The 26,070-nt window shown below is 36.8% G+C and overlaps 1 protein-coding gene across 1 annotated transcript in view; it reads left to right on the plus strand.

Annotated features, from left to right (window-relative positions):
- CNTLN (centlein) overlaps nucleotides 1–26,070 on the plus strand; it is a 201,251-nt gene that overhangs the window by 38,210 nt on the left and 136,971 nt on the right. Inside the window, exons 4-6 of the mRNA XM_067316035.1 lie at nucleotides 9,676–9,810; nucleotides 10,400–10,579; nucleotides 16,896–17,033. Coding sequence (XP_067172136.1) covers nucleotides 9,676–9,810; nucleotides 10,400–10,579; nucleotides 16,896–17,033 — 453 coding nt within the window. The remainder of the gene's footprint in view (nucleotides 1–9,675; nucleotides 9,811–10,399; nucleotides 10,580–16,895; nucleotides 17,034–26,070) is intronic.

Here is a 26,070-nt window from a genome sequence, read left to right on the forward strand (position 1 = left end):
AAGCTTGAAGTTGTCTAAAGCTTCTGGGTCTCTATTACTTGACGTTCCTGTTTTGAGAGATTCGTTTTCAACGAAGATAGCCTGAAATTGACTTGGATTAGGCAGGAAAAAGTACAGCAAATGGAGAAATGTGATGTAACTAGTATTCTGCTAGTTCCACTGGTGTGAAATGCTTGATTCTTAAACTAACAGAAGTCAATATTCAAGCCTGGAAAGGAGACAAAGAGATTTTTCCAACGGCCTCATCTTTCTGATCTCATTTGTCTTCTAAGGAGTTGAGTTTAGTTTTGACAATCTATTGTCCATTTCAGGTAAGAATAGTTATCAGGTAGCCGGTTAGAGTTACAATGGGGTGGCCATTTTTTCTTTGAAATAAAAATAGTTCCAAAGCAGATGGAAAATGTTTTACTGTAGGAAAGATTGACTCCTTAACTGTATTCAGCATCTTATCTGGTTGTTTTAGTGACACGTTTGTGTGTATAAGGTCAGCATAGTTGTGAGAGGGTGAGTCTGGATTTCCTTTCCCCATTAAAGGATGTTGTTGGTGAGAAGTCTTGCCAAATATCATGGCTTCTTAGTTAAACATGGACAGATTTTCTGCAAGCTCGAGCAAATTCTTGCCCCTTAAGATAGGGCGGCAGAATGGAGCCTGCAGAGCCCTTTGAAATTTGGTACTGCCCTTTTAAATCTGCTGAGCACAGTTAGGAAGGAGCTTATGGGAAAAGTTTAATGTAGCAACGGCTGTTCTTTTTTATTACGCCTGATCTCGTAGCATTGATATATATGAGAGTAGTGAAAGCTGCTGCGTCAGAGATAGATGCTTGTAGGCATCCTTTGCTGCAGATCTCTCATAGTCATACAGAGTTCCAGAGACAGATTCACTCTGAGGACCTTCTGTAGCCCTTGCTGAGGAAGGTACTGTTAGAAAAAATACCCAGTTCCATCAAGGTGGTATCTTTCAATGTTCTTCAATGAGATAAGCTCATTTTAGCAGGTTGTTGGTTTTTATTTGGAATTGAGGTGGGCAGTGGAAGAGGAGATACTCTGGATTTTCTGCTGTTTGACCCAACGGGCTGGGCTTCTTCCTTCAGTAGTTTCAAAATATAGCTGCTAAGGACAGAAGAAAGGGTAGACAGTTTTGAACTGTGCTGCTTTACAGTGTTGTAATTGTAGGTATTATAGAAAGTCTAGTCCCTCCTGGTGTAGAGAGTTACTAGACAAACGAGAAAAAGGGGATTTATTCATAGTACCTGGTGGATAAGGTGATACTACAGTTGTGGCATATCCAAGATTGTCAGTATTGATTGTATTGTCACTGTTTGCTCTAGTTATCCTGCAAGCTGTCGTAGTATAGAAGAAAATGGCCAATTAATCTGTAAACCTAGCAGATGCATTACTGCAATTCATGCAGTACTGGGGAGGATCCTGGATTTATCATAGAGCTGCAGATTTTCTTTGTTGGCACTGAAGCTGGTCTTGGAGCTGTGTGTTTTAATGAAACACTGCTTCTAATTATTGTCCCCTTGCAGGGCAAGGAGCTTTTGTATTCCTTGTTTTGTTGATGGAAAACCTATTGCACAGGTACCAGAAATAGTACATGGCTCCCTTGTCAGTACAAAAACATGGCATAAATCTTAACTTCAGCTGCTGGCTACTCTTGCTTCTGTCACACCTCTGCAGCAGAAGCAACAACCAGAAGTGATACAATAGATTATAGGAGATTTTGAGAAGTGAAAAGAGTGATAGAACTTTGTGTTTCTAATGTATGAGGGAAGGAGCAGAGTAGCTGTAAGGAGCCGCATGAGTAGAATGAAATGGTTTCTGTCATGACAAAGTTTTGTCAGTGTTGTGACCTACACAGCAGATTCCTTGCTAGGAATGATTCTTTTACTGATAGTGACAGTGAGGTCCTAGAGTTGCAAAGCTGAGCAATACACTACCTAAAGTCACAGTTTATTTTCATCACGTGTTGAAATACTGAAAAATTCTGTCAGGTGCTTTGATTAAGGTAGCAAACTTTGCTGAAGACACCAAATTAATCACATCAGACTAGTCCAAAGAGGGCAGTAGGGAACATAGTGTTTACAGTGGATTATACTGTTTGACCCTTCTTTAATATATGGGTCAGATGAGAATTCAGGAGCAAGACTCACTGGTGGCAAAGGAGTAAGTACATATTCCCCACTTGCAGAATGAAGTCAGTGGCTCATATTTCTGATCTGTTTCTCTCTGGAAACATTTTACTTGGTCCTGGAATTTGGAAAAAAGAAAACTTAGAGAATCTTTAATTTCTTTCCCTCCTGTTCAAAAAAAAAAAAGCCTGCCCTTTCTCTCCAACATGTAAATGATAGGCAAACACATTTGAATTGGACAATGTTTTAAGTTACCATGTCTTATTTTACCTCTGTTATTGACAGAAATAGACATTGAAAAATTATCATTTATGTGGAGATTGGACCTGCTGGTGCCTGGTTGCAGCTTCATTCTGTTTATTAGGTGCATCCTTTAAATTGTTTTCTCAAGGAGTCCTGGAAAGTGTGGCGTGGGAGGAGAAAGAACAAATTCGGTGGCGTGAAAATCAAGTGAACTCCCCCACTATTCCATTGTAGATATCAGTGTGGTGTGGTGTTTTTTTAGTATTTCTTCTGGCTTTGTTTAAGAGTCAAGTTCTAAGTTCAGTGGGTATTTGTGAATACAGATTGTCACCTTATGTGGAAGGATACTGGAGAATCAGGTACCTGTACTGATGGCTTTTTACTTTTGGAGAGGTATGGATTTAAAAATAATTGCATTTTAGATTGTAACTGGCTAGTGTCATTTAGACTATGAAGGGACAACATATAGATTGCAAGTGCAGCAGATGACTTCTATAACATATGGTTACATTTTCATGAATTATTTACATAGAACTTCTGTTCATCCTACATCTGAAAATAATTAAAGAATCTAATGAATAGTCATGAAATGAAAGAGAGCAGTTTTCTTTTGTTTGCCTTTGATTTATTTTTTCTTTTGTGTTTTTCTTTCTATGGGAGGAGTATATTTGAATGTGACTGGAAATGTTGTTAAATGTGTATGAGTGTTCAAGTTTAGAACTGTGAAGATTAATAAAAAGGCTCAGAAAAATAGAGTGAAAATTGAAGAAGCTGAAGGAAGAAAAACTATGAAATATTACTGGTCCTTTCTTAATGGCACCTACTTATTGTTCAGTTCCTGCTAGAAGATGAGAAGGTTGGAGGGGAAGGGAGAAGGTTAAGAGTGTGGCGAATCAACGTCAAATTTGGTGGACAAAACATGGTGGGGAAAGGAAAAAAAGAGAGAAAAATACATATATACACACATTTAAATATAGAAATGTTGAAGTAGAAATTTTGAGGAAAATTTTTGGAAAAAGAATAATCCTTTCATATTTACTTAAGTTGTAATATAATTTCATTTAATTTTGTTTCAGTTTAAACTGTCCAAATTTCATTAAAATGGCAGCTTTTCCTTTTTTGAAGTCATTGTTTTGGGAAAAATGTTTTAATTTTTCATCACTTTTAGTTATTTTGTGTCCATTTTTTTATTTCTTATGTGGTATATCAAAAGTTTACTGACGCACAGGAAAAAATTCCTCATGAAGGATGAGAACCATGAAAGTATAAGATGATTGTTTGAAACTCAGAAGGCAGGTAATCACTTCGGTAGTGGAGACTGAATGCATGTCCCTTTCTTGCAGTCATAGATGGAGATTGTTCTAATAGTAAGGTGTAGAGGCTTGTGTTTTTCATTAAATACTTCAGCAGCCAATGACAAATCAGGTGCATTACTGCATTTCTGTATCCTTAGCTGCAGCAAAGAGATATGCACATCAGCTTTGCATTTCTGCTAGAATTTTTAGGAATATTTGATAAACTGTCAGTAGGTGTCTGAGTTAACATCTTAAAATGAAACAAAACAACTCTTATCTGTAGTTTGTGAATCTGTATGGAGGCAGGCAGACAGTATTGGTTCAGTCATACACTGATTGCATTTCAAACGCAAAAAAAAAAAAAAAAAAAAAGTACCAAAGTAGTACTGTGTCTTCCCTCCTCCACCACAAAAATGTAGAAATTTGGCAAACACTTAGAGTAATAGTATGTATAGCTGTTGTTTCCAAGTCTGTTGTGAATGCCTTTTATTTATGGATTAAAAATCTTAAGAATAGCAGTTCAATGATGATGTCTGCAACAACATCAAACAGTGCATAACTCCTAATGTTACATGCTAATTCATTATTTTTGAAAACAGACTGCTAGCACTAATGAAGTGTTCCCATTGCCACTTCCATTGTCTGACATAAGGTAGTACACTATATTAAATTCATCTTGGATAACAAGTTTAGTTAAAATACTATTTGTATATTTATTAGTATTAAATACTGACCAAGAAATAGCTGTAGTTATTGCCAGTAAATTATTTGACACTATTAAGGAAGAAATAATATTGTATTGTAGCTAAAGTTGTACAATGGGAAAGGATAAAAATGAATTCTAGAATGACAGTTGTCCTGGACATAAAAAGACCCACTCCACCAGGTCAGAATATTTTTTTTCTTTGTATTGTTGCCTGGAGCATTCTGGACTTCAGTGGTTTACAAGGGATACTCTTTAATTCTTCTCAGCTAAACTAAAGGGTAATAGCAGATTCCTTTAGTTTTTGTTAGAGAAAATTCACTTCTAGAATACAGTTTTCTTTCTTGTATTTCCAAGTTTGTCTATGTAAAAATCTTCAGAAGTGTACTCTAGTTGTATTAATCTTTTTTTTTTTTACAGTTCTTGAGCATCAGGCTGTCAAAAGCCTATAAAACACTTTTTGTTGTGTTGTATTCAAACCAGTATGATTGCAGTCAGTGCAAAATGTAAGTTGTGAGATTATTCTTCTGTAGCAAAACCCTATCTTTTATTGTATCTAGACAAAAACAGTAGATACTGTGGGAATAGATGAATTCTGAATGAGTGTTCTTACCTGGTGAAGTCTGTCAAAAAAACCTCACGTGAGAGTTTGCCTTGTGTGTTTGGTCAGTTATGTGATTTTTTTTTTCTTGCTTTCTGTTTCACTTGCCTACCCGAATAGGATGGTCTTTAAGGAACACTGCTTATTTTCCCTCTAAGAAATCAGCCTTTATTCTTTTTCTCTTATTATATAAGGCAATTCATAGGTTGAGGAAGCAAAGTGCAAAAACAGCTGCACAGGCAAAGGCAGATGATAATTTACTTAATTGTCTGTATCTAAGAAATTTTTTATTACCCTTACTTCTATCCAGCCATGGCTCCTGAATAATAATCCCATTTTTCCCTTCTTCATAAGCATTGAAATGAGCAGATAGGAAAGTAAAAGTTCAATTCCTTAGAAGAAAAGGTAAGAGTATACAAAATGGTACCCAGGAAAAATGCTTTGAAACATAGCAGGAATTTTTCCATGCAAGTATAGCTTATCTAAGTGATGTTTTGCCACTCCTGAAATAAATACTTTATGGACACCTCATGTGAGCTGGTTATTAAAAACCCCCCTAAACTTAGTGATTGGTACAGTCATAGTTGCCTTTGATTGACTTAAAGCCTTAAGTTGGTCAATTTTGGGGATAAGTAATTAGTGTGTGAGTCTGACTCAGGATAATCTGTGTGATTATCTAACAATGTATATGAAGTAAGTAGGTTATTTGGGTTTAAAATTCAATCACAGCAATATGGAACAAACAATGGGAATAGCTAGTTTTGTTTTTGTTGCTGCTATATCTTTAGGTCTCCATTAGCCCTCCAGACTATTCCAGCAAAACTATTCCATTCCAGGAAGGACCCCTAAATCATTATGGTTTTGCTTTAGGGATATGTATCTACATCACACCTTCAATACATTGTATAACAAAACAAAGTAGTAACACTATGTAACTTGTGTACTCAGACATTGGATGCCTTAAAGAGCTGGAGCTGAACCTTGAGTCTGCAAGAGCACTTATTTTTAAAACTGTAAGTCTGTTTAGAACCAATAGAATCTTTCAAATAGTTATAATTTTTAAGAGTGCTCTACAAATGTAGACTTTGTTATGATAAATGTTAAACAATCAGTAATGAACTAGAAAGAAGAGTCACAAAAGCTCCTTACTAAAATTCTGTGAGGAGCTGGGGAATGGGAGGGAGGCAAGCAAAATAACTGATGCTTTCCATGATGATGTGGATTCATTCCTTTTTTTTTTTTTTTAAAGATGTGACAAAATCATCTCAGCAACAATTTATTTTTGTATTTCTGAAAAGCAAATATTTTGCTTTTGGAATAGTTAAGAATAAGCCTGGTGTCTAGTAGCCTCAAAACAGCCAAGAGAGGAGTCTTTTGTTAGATGATGTTTCTTAATATCCCTATCCCTTCCTTCATGTCTGCTGAACACTTGCTGGTGTACTGGCAGTATATCTTGCCTTTTAAGGACCAAAATACAGACATTCTCAGCAAAAGAGACATGATTAGAAAAACAAACAAACAAAAAAACCCCACCCTACTGTGGCTGATTTTTGCCTTACATGATTATAAGAAAATATTTCTATGTAAATGATAAAAATGCACAAACTGATGTTTAGTCCATTGCCTTTCCTGTATGTTTAGGTGTATTTACAAGTACATGTATGCATATGTGCAAAAATTGTGTTTGTCTATATGTTCACACACATATGTGTGTGTATATATATAAATCAAATCTGATTTGCGTGTGCTATTTTCTGAATTTATCAATTGTACTTTGACAGTTTCAATATTTGTATTGTGAAATTAGTCTAATGCATTTGCACTAAAGATTTGTATAAAATGTGGTGTCCTGGATAATATACTGGCAAAGCCAAGAAGATTATGCACAAAGCTATGCCTTTTTGCTTGTTCCATGAGTTTTATGTGAATTTCTAAATCTCAGATTGAGGTTCACTTTTTCTTTGGAAGAAATGGAAGAATGTTTATGAATCTATAATCTTAGGAAAGCCTTGACTAGAGTCTGTCAGAATGAAAATGTAGAGTGAGCCTCTATAGGAGAATTAGTTGTATTATAAAAGTAAACAACTGTGTTATTGGTTTCAGCTTAAATTAACAATTAAACACTATCTTAAGTACAAGTTCTATATTTTCACGTTTCTGAGTCTTTACGTGACAGAACTGTTGGTAAAAAGGTGTGTTAATGGAATCCTTTGGGATTTTTTTGTCTGGTTGATTGGTTGCTTTGAATTAATGACATTGGATTTTAAAAAAGGAAGATATAAGAATAAGTTTTCTACATTTTCTTTCACTTTTCTCTGACTTCCCCCCTCCCCATTTCTTCATTCTCTTCAGTTCACATTCACATTAGTTCTTTCCTTCTTTTTAAAGAATGCTGTTAGAAAGTACATCGCTTGCTATACTCTTTGAATTCCACAGTGGCTGCTCTCAATTTTGAAGTAGAACAAAGATACATTTTGTTGTTGTTGTTGTTGTTTGATAAAGTGAGAATTTTTATGTAGGAAGAAAAAATATCCATCATGCCTCCCCACACTACTCACTAAACATTATGCTTTCACAGTTGTTTAATATTTTCAATATTTGCTGCAGAAGTTAGCTGTATCCCCTTCCCTTCCTCATTATGCTGAATAGTTGTGGGGTTTGCTCTTGCTTGGACATTTTGTTTTCTTTATGTTGTATGTTTCATTTTTCATTCTGTAATAAATGTTACTGTTTGTCTTAGTGTGCACATGGCAGTGTTGGTCAGAGAAACAAATGGAATTTATTAAAAATAGGGGAGCAATATATAGAGAAGATTTTGGGAGATGATAGAAGAGAACAATAAAACTACTTGCAAGAAAAGTGAGAATGTAGTGTGTAGGAAAAGGGAAGAGGTCTACAGAAGAGAGAGATTCAAAGTAGTTTAGAAAAGTTAGAACAAAGGTCTCAGTAAAAAACAAAAACAAGAATGAAAAGAGATTCAATGCACAAAGAAATAAAGTAATAAATACATTTAATGACAGAGATATTTGCTTAATACATTGATTAATGTCACTGCACATCCTCAGATATACTTTTCTGATGCCTGAGTACCACAGAAGCTCATTAGTTGCTTAAATAGTAATTGGTAAAGAAATTATTTACATCAACCTTAATTTTACAATCAAATATGTGCAATTAATGCTTTTTATATGATTTAACACCAGTAATATTGAAAAAGACTGTTTATTAGGTATTAAGCTAGTTGTCAAATGTTATAATACAGTAAGAAGGACAGAAGATTTACTTTGTGCTGAGTAACAGTTTTATTATTTTTATAGAGTAGGAAGAAGAACATTCATTGCTTGAGGAAAAGCTGGTGTGCAGACTGCTACTCAGTCTCTCAAAATTGCATGATCACTGTGTGCTCATTCCATTGTGGATAATTTCCAGGTGGAATGTGGGTGCTTAGGATACCAACATACTGACACTAATAAACATGCTGAGCAAGCTCTGCTTATGCCTCCACAGCTTGCTTTGTATGAAGGGCTGCTACTTGTAATATGTGTGTATGTTTCTAGTTGTAGGCATGTTACTTTGAGTTTAGTGGTGACGTAGTTACTCTTTTCACCCAGATCATTAGATGTAGGTTTAAAATTAATAGTTGTTGGACATGATTTCTGCTCTAAATACTGTGTTGTTTATATTTGTTCTCAAAACATTTTCATTCTTTTTTTTCATGTCTGGCATACATATGAATTGGAATTAACCAATTTCAGGTTGAAAATGGTATTTCAAGAAACCTTTGGATAGGTTACCAGAGATATACTTTTTTTTTTTTTTTTAACATCATCGAATACATTTCATTAGGTCTGAATATTAAAGGCAGTTGCGTTTTTGTTCTCAGACAAAAGTTTCATCTGCTTCTTACTGCAGTTATAGTGTCACTGCTAGGAAAATATTTTAAATCAAATACTGTTTTGGTTTAGGAAGCTGAGGAAACAGTATATGAAACTAAATCAGGCTGCTGAATAAATATGCAAAGTTCTAACACTTTTAAGATTGTGGATGTTGTAATATGAATACCTTTAAAAGAACAGAGTACAATCATAACACAAAATTGGATTTTTTTTTCCTAATGGCCATAAGATTTCGTTATGTACAGTACAGTAAATTGTTGTCTGTGTTCCAACAGTGTTGACCTACTTGCCTTAAGCTGCAAATTCATATAGACTTAATGCCTTTCATACAACTGTTCTGTATCATAATCTTTTTGGTTCCTTCACTTAATACTTGTTTCTCATTACTTTCATGAAATTTGGAGAAAGTTCAACTCTTTATTTTTGGCCAGATTTTTGAAATGCTAAAAGTGCAAGTGAAGGGGGGGAAAAAAAAAAAAAAGTATTCTTAATCCCCACCACAATATCATTTCTGCCAATGACTCTGTCCTTCTCTAAGCTTGACTAAATAATTTCTGTTCAATTTGTAATTATGGGCTCTCTTGTTTAGTGGCAGCAAAATACTCTGTTCTCTGTTTTCAGCACTGTGTTATATAGTGATGCATTTTCAAGTGTGTTTTAAGTAGTAATGAATCGAGAAGAATGCTATAAAATAATATTTGGTAGATTGTTATGTGACACAGACTTGGGTCTAAAACGATATGAGTACGTGCATGTTCTTTCACAATTGCTTTTTGTATATTAAGAAATTTATTTTTTTCAACAGAGACTCTTGGGACAGCAGCAGGAGATAAACAACTTAAAACAGAGCAAGATTGTTGTAGATGAGGAAAATGCCCATTTGAAGAATGAATTCAGTAACTTGAACCAGAAATTTAAAGATAAAAGTCAAGAACTTAAGGTATATTGACTTGTACATAGTTTTATAAGATTGTAGCTTTGAAGTAGTTCTTTAAGCAATGTCAGCCTTTGTGGCACAGAAAGTGACAAGCTTGGAGAAAAAATTGCCTTAGGCCTTGCTATACCTCACAGTTTTTTCACATACCAACTCCGAGAAAGATGCTTTAAAGCCAAGAATTCAAGCTTTATAACTTTCAGATAAATAGTTAATGATGGAAATGGAGCAAAGAAAGTAGGAGTGTGAAGATGTGGCTTCTTGTAATTAGATTCTGATGGGACTGGCATTATTAATTGATAAAGCCGAGGTCTGGGAGGATATGTCTGTGTGGGTCTCAAAAATAGCTGGGGACAGCATCAAAGGCAGCTTGATCAATTAATGGGCTCTTTGCAAATGTGTACTCATCAAAGCTGTCATCCAGCTAAAAAATATGACCCTTCCACCTGCATGAAAGAGGCCAATAAAAGTACACAGGTGACCTTGGCTATCAAATATAGAAGAAGCTGCTGTGAGGGTAAAACTGCACAGTTTATATTTGCTGATTAGTTCTCACTTTTTTTTGTTTATCGGCCCTTGTGGTACTGTTCTACAGGACACTGAGGAGTGTGCACAGAAGAAGGAAGAGCAAAACAGACTGGTTATAAAAAACCTGGAGGAGGAAAATAAGGGATTAAATACACGCTGTGCTGACCTGCTAAATGACCTGGAGAAACTGAGGAAGCAGGAGGCACGATGGAAAATAGAAATATCTGGCACTGATGCCAAAATAAAGGTACGAAATGGAATGGACTCCTGGATGTTATTTCAGAACTAACTTCTCTGGGCATTTACACTACAAGTTATTTTCTTTAAATAACAAGTTATGTATTCAAATCTACCAGTGGGGACTGACATTCATTTACATTCCTTCACTTAAGACCCACAGCTTTTTAAAAATTGATGTTGCAAAGCAGGAATCTGACTTCAAATAGTCATCTTAAAATGTAATCATTAAAAAATAAAAGATACTGCATTTTAAGATAAAATACATATATATTAAATAATAAAAACATAAAAGTATTATCATTCAAGATTTTTTTTCTCAGTGTATGATTTACTTAACTATAATTTGATTGTGGTATACTTGGTATTTGTTGTTTTGGAAGAACACTTTAAAACTTTAACTGTAGTTTTGAATAAATTGTATTTTAGCCTCCAAAGGGTTCCACTCTGAGAGGCCTTATTAGTGAATATAATATATTAAAACATTGTTTTCACAGTTTATGATAAAATGAAAAAGAAAATAATATTTTTGCATTGCGCAGAATATTATATTTTTTATTTCAATGGGTTACTCTGTCCCATTTGTTGGTGAAAATTGGCAAGAGAAATTCCTGCAAGAGAAATAAGCCACAGATATCGTATCAGTGTCTGATGGCTGCTTATGTGTCTGTGTAGTGTTCCCCCGCCCCAAACCTGGCTAATGAATGCTTACTCACAAAGCTATTTTCTTTACAATATCAAATTGCATGACCTTCTGGTGTATTCAGTATAATAACTATCTATTCACCATCTTTAACGGAAACATCTTTTGCTCCTGCTTGCAAGTTGGTGGGTTTGGTGGCACTTCTGACTGTTATACTGGTGGAAAGCCTTTGTAAAGAGTTTGATTCAGATCTTTTAACATGGGAGGTAATGTTCTTGCAGATCAAGGTTCTTGGAGTGGTTATGATGAAAGGATTGTAGGATTTCCAGGACACTAAATGGTTTGTTGATCCTTGGGGGAGAAAATCCACTAGTGCGTACTAGACTGATTTGATTTTCAAGTTGTCAGATGTATTGTTTGTAATACCTGATAAATTATTGAAAATTACTGATATCCACACCATCAGTGAAAATGGTCAGAATAATTTTTAATGTATCAGATCTTCATGGCTGATAAGGCATGCTCATTGAAGAAAGGTGTGCTGCACTCATATGATTACAGAGATGGCAATAAACAGTGCGGGTGCTTCAGGGTGGGATCATAGGCAGTCAAGGAGATTTCTGGATTGTGTCGGGATAACTTATTGAGACAAGTACTGCCTGAGCCAACCAGGAATGACATACAGCAGGATCCACTATTCACAAACAAAGGAAGAACAGGCTGGGGATCTGATAATCAATGGCAGCCTTGGCTGTACTGACCATGAAATAGTGAAGCTGAAGATCCTGAGATGATCTGAGGAAGATCCTGAGATCATCTGAGGAAGGAGACTAGAATAGTACATGTTTTAGGATAGGATACTTGAGTTTACTCAGGGAACTGGTAAGTGGAAGCCCTTGAGAAGCAGCTGTGAAGGGTGGAAGAGCTCAGAAAAGCTGGCAGGTCTTTAAGGGCATCCTCCTCCAAGCAAAATATGGTCCATCCCAATAATCAAGAGAACAGTGATAGCAGACAATAGATAAAGCTGAGGTACGCAATGTCTTTGCCTCAGTCTTCCCCAAGAAGGTCCTCCAAGCCTTTGTGTCTAGAGGCAGGATTGACAGAGGAGAAGTACCAGCAGTTTGAGTTGGGGATTACCTGAGAGAGCTTGTTCAAGTTAGTGGGACCAACTAAGCATCCAAGGGTGCTGTGAGCTGGCTGATGTCACTTTGAGGCTGCTGTCTATCATTTGTGAAATGATGTGGTGACTGGGGGAGCTTTCTAGTGACTAGAGAAAAGCAAATGTTGCACCCATCTCCAAAGAAGTCCAAAGAGCTGGTCCAGGAAGCAATGGCTATTCAGCCTCACTTCAGATCCTGGGAAAATCGTAGAGAAAGTCCTTTTAAAAGCCATTTCTGGGCACATAAAGGAAAAGGCAGCTGAGAACAATCAGGCAGGAATTTACTGAGGGTCAGTCATGCCTGATGAACCTGATTGCCTTTTGTGCTAAAATGATTTGTGGACAAGGTGGGGAGCAGTGCATGTCATACATCTCAACTCTTGCAAGATGCTTGACACTGTCATACCGTATTCTTGTATCCAAGCTAGGATGTTGTATCTGCATGGGTGGATGGACATATTTAAATATATCTATGGGTGGATATATTTTAAAACTGCCTGGACAGTTGGTTTCAGAGCATTGTGGTTAATGGACTGTACTCTACTTGAAGGCTGTAACAAGTGGGGTCCTGCAGGGGTCTGTCCCTGGAGCCATGCTTTTTGACTATTCAAATTAGTCTTCTATATCCCTGGAAAAATAAAAATCAAACCTTATCAGTGTAAACTATATTGACATTATTTTAAAAACGTGTTTTAGATAAAAAATCAGGTTAGGTATCACAGATTCTCCAAGGGCTATGAGTCGCTCTTTCCTTTTGGACAAGTGGTCCTCTGTTCAGAGAATAAACTAAATGCTACTAGCTCATTTCATCAGGATTTAGAATAGTTTTCTGTTCAGAAAAGTGTCACTTGTGCAGTTGCTTCCAGGCCTACTACAACCTGAATTAGATTATAAAATCCAACTTGCTTAAATACAGAGGGAAACACTATTATAGCTACGTTGCCTGTTTAATGAATATATGGAAAGTATTAAGGATTTGTTGTGTTAGTCTAAATCCTAATGAGATAGATTATTAGGAAGAGAGCTGATAATGGCCACTTTTTTAGCCATATTATATTTTATGGTTTGCCTTTATATAGATAGTATACAGGGCATAAAAATACCTAACACTGGACTTTCATAGTCTTTGCTTTCAGCCTTCAGGTAGGTCTTATACTTCCCAGGCTTGCCAGGGCTTCCCTCAGCTTTCTGTATCTCCTGAAAGTCTGCAAGTTGAAGAGCTGATAATCTGCTGCCATATGCATGGATGCATTTCGATAGTTAAGAGTGAATTAGGGAAGTAAGGTGATGCAAGTTTGGCACTGCTGTGGGTGGAGAGGGGACTTAAGGTATGTGTTCAGCAGTACAAAAGATGTAGTATATTTCCACAAACCTACTCAGTCAGAAAAGGCTTTGTATGGCAGACTGGCGGGTTTTGAGTAGACCTAAACGACAGTGGAATTGCTTACTGTTTTCTTGTTTCCTACTTGGTAAAGTACTTCTTAAAGTACCTGATGTCTGAAGATAGAATTTCCAAAGAAATATAAAAGGTTGTTCTCTTTTAAAATGTAACAGTTTGAGAAACAGCTCTCTCTCTGTCAAGAAGAACCCAGAATTTTAGTTGCACAGAAAAATGAGAGATTTACTGGGATGCAAGAACTTGAAAAAATACTGTTAACTCTGTAATGATACATAACAAGGAAAACATGAAAATAAAGTTACAGTGTTTAAAAGTGACTTTCTAACAGTTTTGAAGCTACAGATACAAAAAACTCGTACTATTAATTTGCATTGATTTCATAATACTGCTATATGCAACTGGGCTGCCTCATGCCTTGTCTGTGTGTTATACTTTCCATATTTGGAGTGCTTTTAAATTCACCTGACTTCTGAATTTCCTGAATTTGAAGTTTGGGGCTTGAAGTGATTAAAATATTCCTGTAGTGTTTTACCTTCAATTATTATTCTGCTCTTCATCTTAATTCCATTTTAATTAGGATGACCACTTTTCACGGATGGAAATAGTAAGGTGCAAGTATGTTAAAAGTAGACTTATTTTCTATGCTTCACTTTCAGTACAGTTTTACAGAAACATATCATTTACTGGTGTATCTTCTACTTTTCTCTCACATATGCATTCCTCTTCCCCAAAATACATAACCAAATTTTTAGAAGTTTCAACTTACTATATTTTAAATAGTACTTACTTTGCTTTAATATATTTCTGGATATTTTAAAAGATTAAGTTCTAAACTGTCTATATGTAAAATTGAAATTAACTTTAATTTGAAAATCAGCTGTAGGAGAATCTATATTTAGCATTTTCTACAATCTGCCTGCTTACATGAGGAAGCTACTTTCTCTGCTGCTGTATTAGCTGTAAAAAATAACATAAATTCCACACAATTTTAAAAAAGGGAGTTAATCAGAATTTGAGGGTAAAAGATTTGATTTCATAATCTTAGATGCCTGAATGATGCATAAATTCTACTGAATATCTCATGGTATTAAATAACTTGTACACTGAAATATATATAACCCATCAGTCTGCGTGCTTTTTTCCATGTTTCACCCTTTCGGTAGTGCTTCTGATTTCCAAGAGGGCCAACCTTTATCAGATTAATTTAGTTAGCTGAAAACAAAACTTGAAGTTTATGAATTTCAGATTTAGGGTGATCCACTAGATCACAATTTTTTGGTTTTAACTTCTGCCATTGTGTGACTTGGTATACAACTGTACTAATGACAAAACCATTTGTCTTCTATTCTTTGTACCTTACTCTGCAATGGATGTTGGAAACTTCAGCATTGGTAAGATCATCATTGGTAAAATCTGTACCATGAAAAACTTCCACAACTTTTTTAGCATGGTGTGAAAGAAATGCAAATAGAATTTATTCAGGGAAAATGTAAACTGCTATAATTTTTGTTAAGTTAAAAGTTGTAAGTGGGAAATCATCTCCACGTATTACAATTACTTCTAGTTATTGGGGAAAAACAACACTGAGAAAAACCTTGGAATTACTTAACTGCAGGTTATAAAGATACTTTATGACACCAACAAAATACCTATCAACATTTTTGTGTGATAGAATGAACTGTTTCCTGTCATTTTGAAATTTTTTGTTGTCTCAGAAAAAGTAATTTTTGTTACTCAGCCTTCAAGATCGAATGATGACTCATCAGTCAGGTACACTGTGTGTGTTAACTGAGGTTTATCATGAAACAAATAGTTCTACTTTATTCATTCATGAATTCTGCTGTTTCACAAAATTTACATTACTATATTAACAGGAAGTGATGATTCTTGTCAGAATTAAAACAATTTGATTGAAGTATACTTCTTATATGTCCAAATATGTATAACATACTTTTATGCTATTTTAAAAACAATTCACTATTTGCCATTATTTACTCAAAAAATGCTTTAATACCCTCGATATTTGAGGCATCTATGCTGAAAGAGAAAAATACGCTTTTTGTTATTTCTTTAACCAAGTGTCTGCTCAAATGGAGGAGAAACTAATATACCATTGGCAATAAATGAGACGCTGTCCTACCAGGATGTATTTGTTTCAGACTGTTGATGTATCTTGGAATGTTTGCCTCAGAGTGAACAAGTGATTTTGTCTATGAGTAGTGATACCAAAGTAGGTCTAAGGGCAGGAACTACCAACTTCTGAAACTCTGCTCTAGATATTGCTGTATTTATTCTATTTCCATTCTTGCCTCAAAACATTCTGGGAGAGTAGTAGTGCAAAGCTTCTTAAGGACTAAAGTACTATTGCTCTAGGTGGCTAAACCCCCAGAGAACTCTGATAAGGTCACTATATAGAAACATCTAAGCCTTGCTTGGATAAGCTGACTTGCTACCATATTTCGCAGAAATACTTTCACACTCTGCTCACTAACTTTTACATGAAGGCTTACTGTAAAAGGCAAACTATTGCTTGTTTACATTCTTTTCAATGAGCATTCCCGTAAGTTTTCTTTCTTGCATGCCATTTCTTTTCCTGAATTACAAGTGCAAAAACAGATGCTTTCTGCAATACCATGTTTCAACAAGCAGTCTCAAAAATGAGTCTTTAGCCATAATTCTTATTTCATGTATGAGATCTTTGCAATTTTAGGAGAATTTAAAAACAGCAACAGTATAGCCGTTTTTTGTTAGGACTAGATTTCTTCTGTTTGAAGTCTATAAAGAACGATTTAATCAATAGTGTCGTGTAGGTTACTGTTGCTCTGCAAAGACTTGATTGAGGGTTCTCCTTCGACATGCAACAAACCAATAAATTAAGGAACAGTTCTTAGAGTAAGGAATAAATAACTACCCAAAATCGGACATAACATTTGTCTGAGATTTAGTATTTGTTTCATATGCGCACATACAAACACAAATACATATGTATATTTACTTAGATAGCAATAAATATATGGGTGTTTATGCAAGTACATGTTTACATGCATATATACATAGTGCACATAAAAGGTTTTAACTCTTTAGTTTACACTGCCTTCAATATATTTCAAATGCTTTCTTTGCAGAATTTGGAAACTGATTTAACAGAGGCAAGAGAACAAATGAAAGAGTTGCACAGTAAATGCAGTGACTTATCATCTCAGCTAGCTGTGAAGCAGGAAGAACTCTCCCAAAAGGATTATGATATGATCAGAGCAAGGCAAGTATTTCATGCTTTCTTTAGCTGTAATTCCACATCTTCTCTACAAGACTATTGATGCACTTGGAAAGTGGTATCTTGCGTTAGAGATGTTTTTGTGAAACAATGTATTTTCATCTCATTCTGTTTTGCCAAGTGTAAAACTTCTGGTTATTTACTGGTGGGTGAGAATTTATACAGGCTGTCTTTGATATGTTTTGGTTCTTATTAGATTAATATAATTTTTTAAGTAGGAATGGGCATTAAAAATTACACTTCTATAATTAGCATTGGGTCAGAGAGTCAAAAAATACCAATAGTAACAAGCAATTAATTGGAGAGGCTAAATGTCCTAGACTTAGACAAGTTTCAAGCCTAACTTTAAGATTTTAATTAGTCAAGCTTTACAGGTCAGCAGGAATTTATTTAGGCCTGTGCTAAAGGTTTAAAATGAAGCGATTTAAGCTTTATATTAGGTTTCACAAATCTTTTTCTTATGCTGCATCTGGTAGATTAGTGCCGGGCCCTTTCCCCACCGCGCCGAGCGTCTCAGCCCCGCTTCGAGGGACCGGCTCCTTCGTGCTGCCTCCCCTGGCTCTGGGCCCTGGTGGGGGTGGGGAGCTGGCTTGCCGGTCCCGTGCTGTGGCAGCTCGCTCGCTCCCCTCTCACGCGGAGCAGGGAACAGGCCTCCCGACGGGAGCGGAGCGGGGGAGGCGAGCCCAGTGTGGCGGGCGCGGGCCGGGCAGGAGCGGCCTGCGGCTGTGCTGCCGCGGGTTCGCGTCCCCAGCGCGGCGGGGTGGGGGCGGGGCGGCAGCGCCGCGCACCTGGCGGGCAGCGGGGGGGTCCCGACGCGAGGTGACACCGCTCTTATTTCGGAGAGCCTCCTCCTAGCGGGCTGCTGTCGGTCCGCAGTTGCGCCGAGGCTTTGTGCCGCTCGCTGTCTCTGCACGGCCTGGTTCGGCTGTGGCATTACTGGGCATGCGCGGTTTGTGTAAATGGGGTTTAAACAGGAGAGGAGCGTGCGCAGAATTTGCGTTGGTTTAATGAGCGTGAGGATTTACGCTGCGGTTGCTGCTCCGCTGTAGCTTGAGCCTCGAAGTAAAGTGAGGCATTTGTGTCTCAGTAACAGTGGACCAAACTAAAACTTGCATGCTTTTACCTCCCAGTAACTCTCGAGATGTGTTTACTGGGAAGAACAGATACATTCATGAGGAAAAACTTTTTCACTGTGAGGGTGACAGAGCACTGGAACAGGTTGCCCAGAGAGGTGGTGGAGTCTTCTTCTCTGGAGATATTCAAAAGCCGCCTGGACGCGATCCTGTGCAACGTGCTCTAGGTGACCCTGCTTGAGCAGGGGGGTTGGACTAGATCATCTCCAGAGGTCCCTTCCAACCTCAGTGATTATGTGATTGTAAAAAGAAATGAAGGATGGAATGCATTATATGAATTGACTAGACTTCTGAAGTCATCAAAATGACAATAACGGCAGAAGACAATCAGTGACTTCAAGTGGAAATTGGCTAGTCTTCACTTCTTATTTATATAATTCTGGAGCTGTATATAGTGTGTATCACTCCTGTGTTACACAAATAATGTTCCTTTCCTCAAAATGTGCTTGTGTTTGAAGAGCTGCTGTTGGGATGATGTTGCAGTCGAACGTAAGAATATAATAGAAGTCTTTTTTTATTTCTCTTTTTGAGAAAAAACTAAATATATGATCTTTGTGATACCTCTGACCTGTTTAGTCTTCCTAGTATTTGTTGAAATCTTTACTGGAAAAATGATATCTAGTTATTTTTATTTTTAAAACCTATAATATTTGGGATCTTATATGTCAATAAAAATAGACATAGTTTAACTGAATATTTTATGAAGAGAAACAGTTGTTGGAATTGTAAAATTCATCAGCAGACCAGTAAGCTTTATCTTCTGAAATGATTCTCAGTAATACATGTCTGTGAGAGGTCTCGGGAGGAGGAAGAGGGCATTTTTAAAGTCAATTAATCAAGGTTTACAAAGTTATTATTTACTAGTTGCAGTTTATGATATTACAGACTGAGTTGGCCAAATTAATGAACGTAAAATTTCTTGAAATGCATTGTTTGCTAACGACTGCAAAGCAACCTCTTAGGATTTGTCACAGTTGATCTTGTTTAAATGTGTAAGTAAAAAAAGTACCTTTTTAAAAATAGTGTCTGAAGTGGAGGTAACAAAGTTATATAACACACTTATTCTGAAGTGTCTGAACTCTTTCTGTTTGCTCCTCCATACAGGCAACCTTCCAAATTAATGGAAAAAGTTAAACTTCAACAAACAGATCAATATGTGTTTTGCTGTGTGCTCAAGTCTTTTTGTTTCTAGATATTAAACTGGTATCATGATGACTAATAGTATTTTTTCCACATCAGTGGTACATGACACACACACACACACACACACGTGTGTGTGTGTGTGTATATATATATATATATATATATATATATATATAAAAAATACAACAAGTATATTTTAATCAGTCTAATCATCATTCAGTGTCTACTAATCTATCTTTATGAACCGTCTTTGGCTACAAGTTCCTTGTTGATTTTTCCAATATAAAAAAAGGCTTATGCCAAATTGATCATATGATGTAGAACTTGGTTTCAGACAGCAGTGTCAACAATTTACAAACTAAGAATTTAAAATATTTTGTGTTTTTGTGGAACAGATTACTGGAATTTTTCCACATCCTAAGGTGTGAAAATGAAAATATATCATATATGAATGCATAGGTGTATCAGTACATAGATAAGACTGGTTTTCTTTTGGTTCTTAATTTAGAAAAGTCAAAATAATTAAAGTCTTGGATCTGTATTGGCATTATGATTGCAGGTTTTTTTTTTAACTGATAAAAAGGTGTTCAGTTAGCCTTGGTTAAAACTTTGTCTTACGAAAATGTTACATCAAATATTCATTTTTACTTCTATTCTGCTAGAAAATTCTTCTACAAGTAGTACAGAAAATACCCCCTCTCCCTTACTATCTCCACTTTCCCATCATCCACTTCAAGCTTTTGCAGCTAAAAATGATAACCTGCTCTGATTACCAAATCTCTCTGTCCCCTGTCCCTTCCCCCCCCCCCTTTTTTTTGACAGCAGACCACACTCTAATACTAAACAGTCTAATACTCTAAACACGGTACACCCTAATAATTATTAGGAATGTGCTCTGGAGGAAGAAATGAAGGAATCTGGCTTCTTTCACTTGATACCTTATTTCATATACAGTATAGGCAGACAGGAAAACAGAAGCATTTTCTCTTTCAGTGGACATGTATATAACTCAAAAATACTGTCTGGAATTCTTACAGTAGATTCTCAGTCCAATTGGAAAATAAACTCTCTAAAGGTCTAGGTGCATACTGTCTGTTGCTCTGTTCCTTGTGATGTAACTTCTTGCTCTGTTTTGCAAATCTGATAGTTTCTTAGCAAGAATTTTGTTTAGTTAAACAGTAACTATGTCTGTAGTCACTAAGAGAACTATTTTCTCTAAGTGCCAGTCTGTTACAGCAAATTAACAAGGACTAAAATTTTGGAGAAGTACTCAATTCTGCTCTAACTCTTGTCCCACAGAACAGTAGGTGTTTTGGAAAGTAGCACCAGTGTCTGTAAAAGTCTGTCACAGGCTTCTGCCTGTCTCTTAGGCATGGAAAATAAATTCTCTAAAATGGTGTATGACACCACTGATTGATGCTTTTTCTCTGTGAGGGTGGCCAAACATGGGAATGGGTTGCCTAGGGAGGTTGTGGAGTCTCCATCCTTGGAGATATTCAAATCTAACTGGACACAGCCCTGGGCAGCGTACTCTAGTTGACCCTGCTGGGGTTGGACCAAATGATCTCCAGAGGTGCCTTCCAACCCCAACGATTCTGTGATATGGTTTCTTATTGTGCAGACCCCATTCATGACTAGATGGCTCTATCAGCGTGACACCTTCACATCCCTTTTAAAGGTTTCTGAAATATGATACTAATTTTTCCCCAGCAATTAATCTGTTAAAAAAATTTTTTTTTGCAGTTTAGTTACTAACATGGACTGAAAAGTAATCCTATCAAGGTGTTAAGTACTCATCCCTCTACTGTGAGAGGTAGGCTCTACCTCAGCATCTTCTTTCAGTTAGTTCAGGCTCCTCCTGAGTTCTCTGTAATCATGTCAAATATTTAAATGGAAGTACACTGGAAAGCAGCCAAACAGCTGAGTTTAGATGCAGGTTGAGTGAGCATTAAAGATCAGTGAAATTCAGATTTGACAAATAATTTGAAAACAAGAAGAATAAGTAACAGCTAATGATAAGTCTTATTTAGTATTTGACTTCTCCGTGCCTTGGTAGTAGTAAGGATGTCCCTATTCATGGTCCCAGCTAGTTGCAGGAGGTCCAATCTATATAGCTCTTTCTAGCTCCGGAGGACTTGTGTTGTCCTGTTTTACAGAACTCTTCTAAGCGTGACAGAGGAAAATATGAATCCAGCTGTGTGTGGTTTAATATGTATGTAATTCACACTTACCCAGAAAAGCTTTTTTGGGTTAATCCAAAGGGCTTTTTTGTATATCAATTAAAACATGATGTAAAATAGGTTTTAAAAGAATGTTTTGGGCATACATGCTGTTGACAAATCTGGTCTTCCCAAGTGAAAATTATTGCTTGAATCTGGTCAACCATGGAAATCTTTCATATTTTTCCTTCTAATCTAGGTTAAATGCATTCCAGTGTGTATAATTGCAGTGGTGGTGAGTCATTAGATAGTTTGTTACAATTTAGTTTGAAAGCTTCTCCTAGGAATGTCCTTGTGTTCTATTTGTACAACAATTCTTTGTACAGGAGTTCACAGTAAGATTTTAATCTGGAATGGTCTTCTGCAAAACCAAATTAGGTATTTAAAAACAATTTCAGAACAGGTTTATTTACGGCTTTGCTTTAGCGTTGTGACATCTTGGCTGTTTTTATATAGATATATTTGCTGGCACCTAGTTGCTATAGTATTTAAAATATTTAAAATGTGCTGGATTTCTGAGTTCCAGACTTGAATGAGGGTCTATATTTCATTAGTAGCATCTAACTTGTTCAGATATTATCTCCAAGTTCATACTGGTAAGCAGTTCCTTCTGGACTAAACTAATTAGGATCCACATTATTCCTTCCTTTCTCATTGACTTTTTTTCTTCCCCTCCCATTCTTCCAAGTTTTTCACAAAGTTATAAAAAGCAATAGCCAGAAAAGATAGAGATGTAGCTAGTTCAAAAGATTTTGGAGTATGCTTAATAAATTATTTTGAGTTGTGTATATAAGCATCATAAACTTGAAGGGTAAGGGAGTATTTTTGATACTGGTCTTTCCTAGAATTAGTTTTAGGAAACTCCAGTGAATGTCATGCCTTTTATTTTTTCTGACAATGTTTTATTATTTCTATGTCTGTTGATTTGTTTTGTATTCAGCAGCCAAATAATACTGATATCCTTATGGTTACCCATTTTTAATTTTTCTTAAATTAAAAAGTTATTTGTTCAGTTTCACCTTTCCTCAGCAACATTGTACAAGGTCAGTTAATAATTCTTCTTTTAGAAATTTGCGTGTAAAAACAAACAAACAAACAAAAACCCCCACTGGTTTAACTTTAGATCAGCAGCCAGAATTCTCTTGGTGTGTATGTGATCAGATTTCCGTGTTTGTTCCTGATTAAAAGAAGTTCAGGTTTTCCTGTAATTCCAAAATGGTCATGAGGAAGTAATTAAAAAAAAATACTTGTAATGTTTAAAGCCAAATACACTGTTATTGTAACCTTACTTTTATGGCTAAAATGATTTAGTTCTATTCTTCTATTTTCACTTGAGCAAAACCAGAGTATTTGTAGCTCTGTATAGGTATTGAAGTGTTAGATCACAGAACTTTTTTTTCCTCAGTGATATCCAGTAGCTTCAGTGCCAAATGGAGTGGAAATCAGGGCAGAATTTACCTCTGAGTGTATCATGGTATGTTTGTTTACTGGGACGGAGGGGAAGGGGAAGAAAGAAAAAAGTAGACCTAGCAGGTCTTTTGATTTTGGTGCTTAGCTGAGAGATTTTTCTTTTTCTTTTTCTTACAATGCTCCTGATGATGACTTTTTTCTTACATTTGTGTTTGTTTACTGTGCCTAGTATATTGCAACATTTCTTTCAATATGTGCTTATATTTGTGTCTATATGCTGCATGTATGTATGTACACACCCTCATATAGTCTGATCAAAACTCCTGAGCAGGGGAGTTGGACTAGATGTTCTCCAAACGTCCTTTCCAAACTCAACCATTCTGTGATTGTGTGAACACCTCCACCTTTTCTGTGTCCTTTGTCACTAACTCCCCTGCCACATTCAACAGCAGACCCACATTTTCCCTAGTCTTCCTTTTGCTGCTGCTGTATTTGTAGGAGCCCTTCTCGTTGCCCTTCCCCTCACCAAATTCAACACCAGATGGGCTTTGTCCTTTCTAAGCCCCCTGCCCCCTTACATGCTTGGACGATGTCTGTACGTTCCTCCTGAGTCACCTGTTCCTGCTTCCGCCTCTTGTATGCTTCCTTTTTAAATTTGAGGTTTAGTCAGGAGCTCCTTGTACATCCAGGCAGGCCTTCTGCCACCTTTATTTGACCTCCCTTTCAGCAGGATAGACCATTTTTGAGATTGGAGGAGGCGATTGTTGAAAATCAATGAGCTCTTCAGTACCCATCTTCCCTCAAGAGCTGTATGCCATGAGACTCTTCCAAGCAGGTCCCTGAACACACTATAGTCTACTCTCCTGAAGTCTGGGGTTGTGAGCTTGCTATTTGCCTTGTTCCTTCCTCTCACAATTCTGAACTCCATCATCTCATGGTCACTGCAGCCAAGGCTTTCTCCAGCCTTCATATCCCCGACCAGTCCTTCCTTGGCTGTAAGCATGAGGTCCAGCAGAGCACCTCTCTTTTTCAGCTCCTTGATCACCTGTGTTAGGAAGTTGTCATAAATGCACTCCAGAAAGCTCCTGGATTGCTTGTGCCCTGCTGTTTTGTCCTTCCAGCAGATAACAGGGAACTCAAGTTGGCCATGAGGACCAGGGCCTGTGAATGTGAGGTTTCTTCTAGTTGTCTAAAGAATGCCTCATCTGCTTGTTCTTCCTGATCAGGTGGTATATAGCTGACACCCACCACACTCACCCATGTTGGACTTCCTGCTAATCCTGACCCACAAGCTCTCAGCTGGCCCCTCATCTTCCACAGGCAGAGCTCCAGGCATTCCTGCTGCTCTCTCATGTAGAGGGCAACTCCTCACTGTTCTGCTTTGTCTTTCCTGAAGAGCCTATATCCATCCATTGCAGCAATCCAGTGGCATGAGCTATTCTATCATGTCTCCATGGTTTCCATGAGTTGTAGCCCACCAGCTTCTGTTTGCTCCCTGTGCTGTGTGCGTGAGTGTACAGACACTTAAGATGGGCATCAAGTTGTGCTCCTTTACCAGAAGCCTGTGAGCTTCGCCCGTGATGCTGTCTTGTTGTCTCCCCCTTATTTCTTTGCATGCACTTGAGGTGGTCCTCCTTGGGCCCTGCTCAATTGATCTTGAGGTTTCTCCCATCCACATCACTCTTCATCCTTTGCTTGTCAAGCTAGTCCACAACTTCCACGCTTGATTGTTGGTCATCATCTCCCTCCACTGTTGTTCCTGGTTTAAAGTTCTCGTCATCAGGTTGTCGGATGTTTTATTCTGCAAGTCTATTTGCATTGTGCTATTGATGCTTAATGATCACTGCTGAAATTGAGCATCATTTCCTGATTCCTGTATAAAAATGAAGTAAAAGAAAGCTCCCATTGCAGAATTACAATGTAAAAATAGTATTTCATTCACTGAACAGGATAAAAATAGTCATAATGTACAACTAAGCTGAATACAGAATTTTTCTTTCAGGAATTGTGTGTTTTTGTGTTTCTAGAATTTTCCTGATTGCAACTTTTGCTTTGTATATCATGTTATTCAAAGCAAAAAATACAGCAAGTTAGGAGATATGTATGAAGAGATGAAGTGCAGTTTCATTTTAAAACATGCTGCTGTATCTGGGTTTTCTTACTTTTAGAAATGCTTAAGCTCACGTTGAACGTTTAGCATGAGTAAAGTAGCTGCATTCTACTGCTGCAGTTTTTGGATGGTTGCAAGGTTTGGTCCCCACTTCAGAGTATGACTCAAAGCTTGATGAAGTCAACAGAAGGATTCCTATTGATCTTAGTAAACTTTGTGGGTGGTACATTAGAGAACACACAATATTGTGCAGTCTCAGGTAACACCTGAGACACCTACAGGCAATACCTGCATTGATGTTTGCATATAAATTAAAAAGCTTTAACATGAAAAGTGTTCTTGGTAGCAGTTATTACCAACGTTTCAAACAGTATCTGAGGGTTCAACATTACCCTATTTTTTCCTCTTCTACAATAAAATGAAAGTGTGGCTAGAGAAACTGCTAGATTTCTTTAATCTGGGTTTTAACACAGTGTAAATGTGTCATTTTCTGGTGTTTAGTGACAATCAGGGAGATAGAACTGAAGTGCTGGATTGGAAGCCTGCTGTGCATGGTGTTGGAAAGTGTTAATGTGTCGCTGTGTCCTCATTCCTGTTGCTTTGCTTCTGATCAGAATTAAATTAGTACATATGAAGTCTATGCTGAAGTTGTACTTTTTTTTTTGCTACATAAAAAGTTCTTCTTACTGCAGCTCTACCCTTGCTAAATTTTGAGGTGCTATTTTACATCTTATTGAAAACAGTGGGACTTAAATACTGTAAAGGAAGCCTGTCCTTAAGTGTTCTTCAATATTGGGCTATTACCAGACTTATTTTAAAATGTCTTTTTTCCTACCATTAAGTTCTCTGACTGTGGCATTGTGGTACATGTCATTTCAATTTTTATATAATTACTCAGCTATTGTACTATTGAGTGAATAGTGGATAAATTAAATAGTGGGACAAGTCTTAAGAAATATTCTTTTCCCTCTAATATCAGTATTTTTGGAAAGTTCTCTTGAAATGTTTTCC

Source organism: Apteryx mantelli, chromosome Z (assembly GCF_036417845.1).
Source record: "Apteryx mantelli isolate bAptMan1 chromosome Z, bAptMan1.hap1, whole genome shotgun sequence".
Taxonomy (NCBI): Eukaryota; Metazoa; Chordata; class Aves; order Apterygiformes; family Apterygidae; genus Apteryx; species Apteryx mantelli.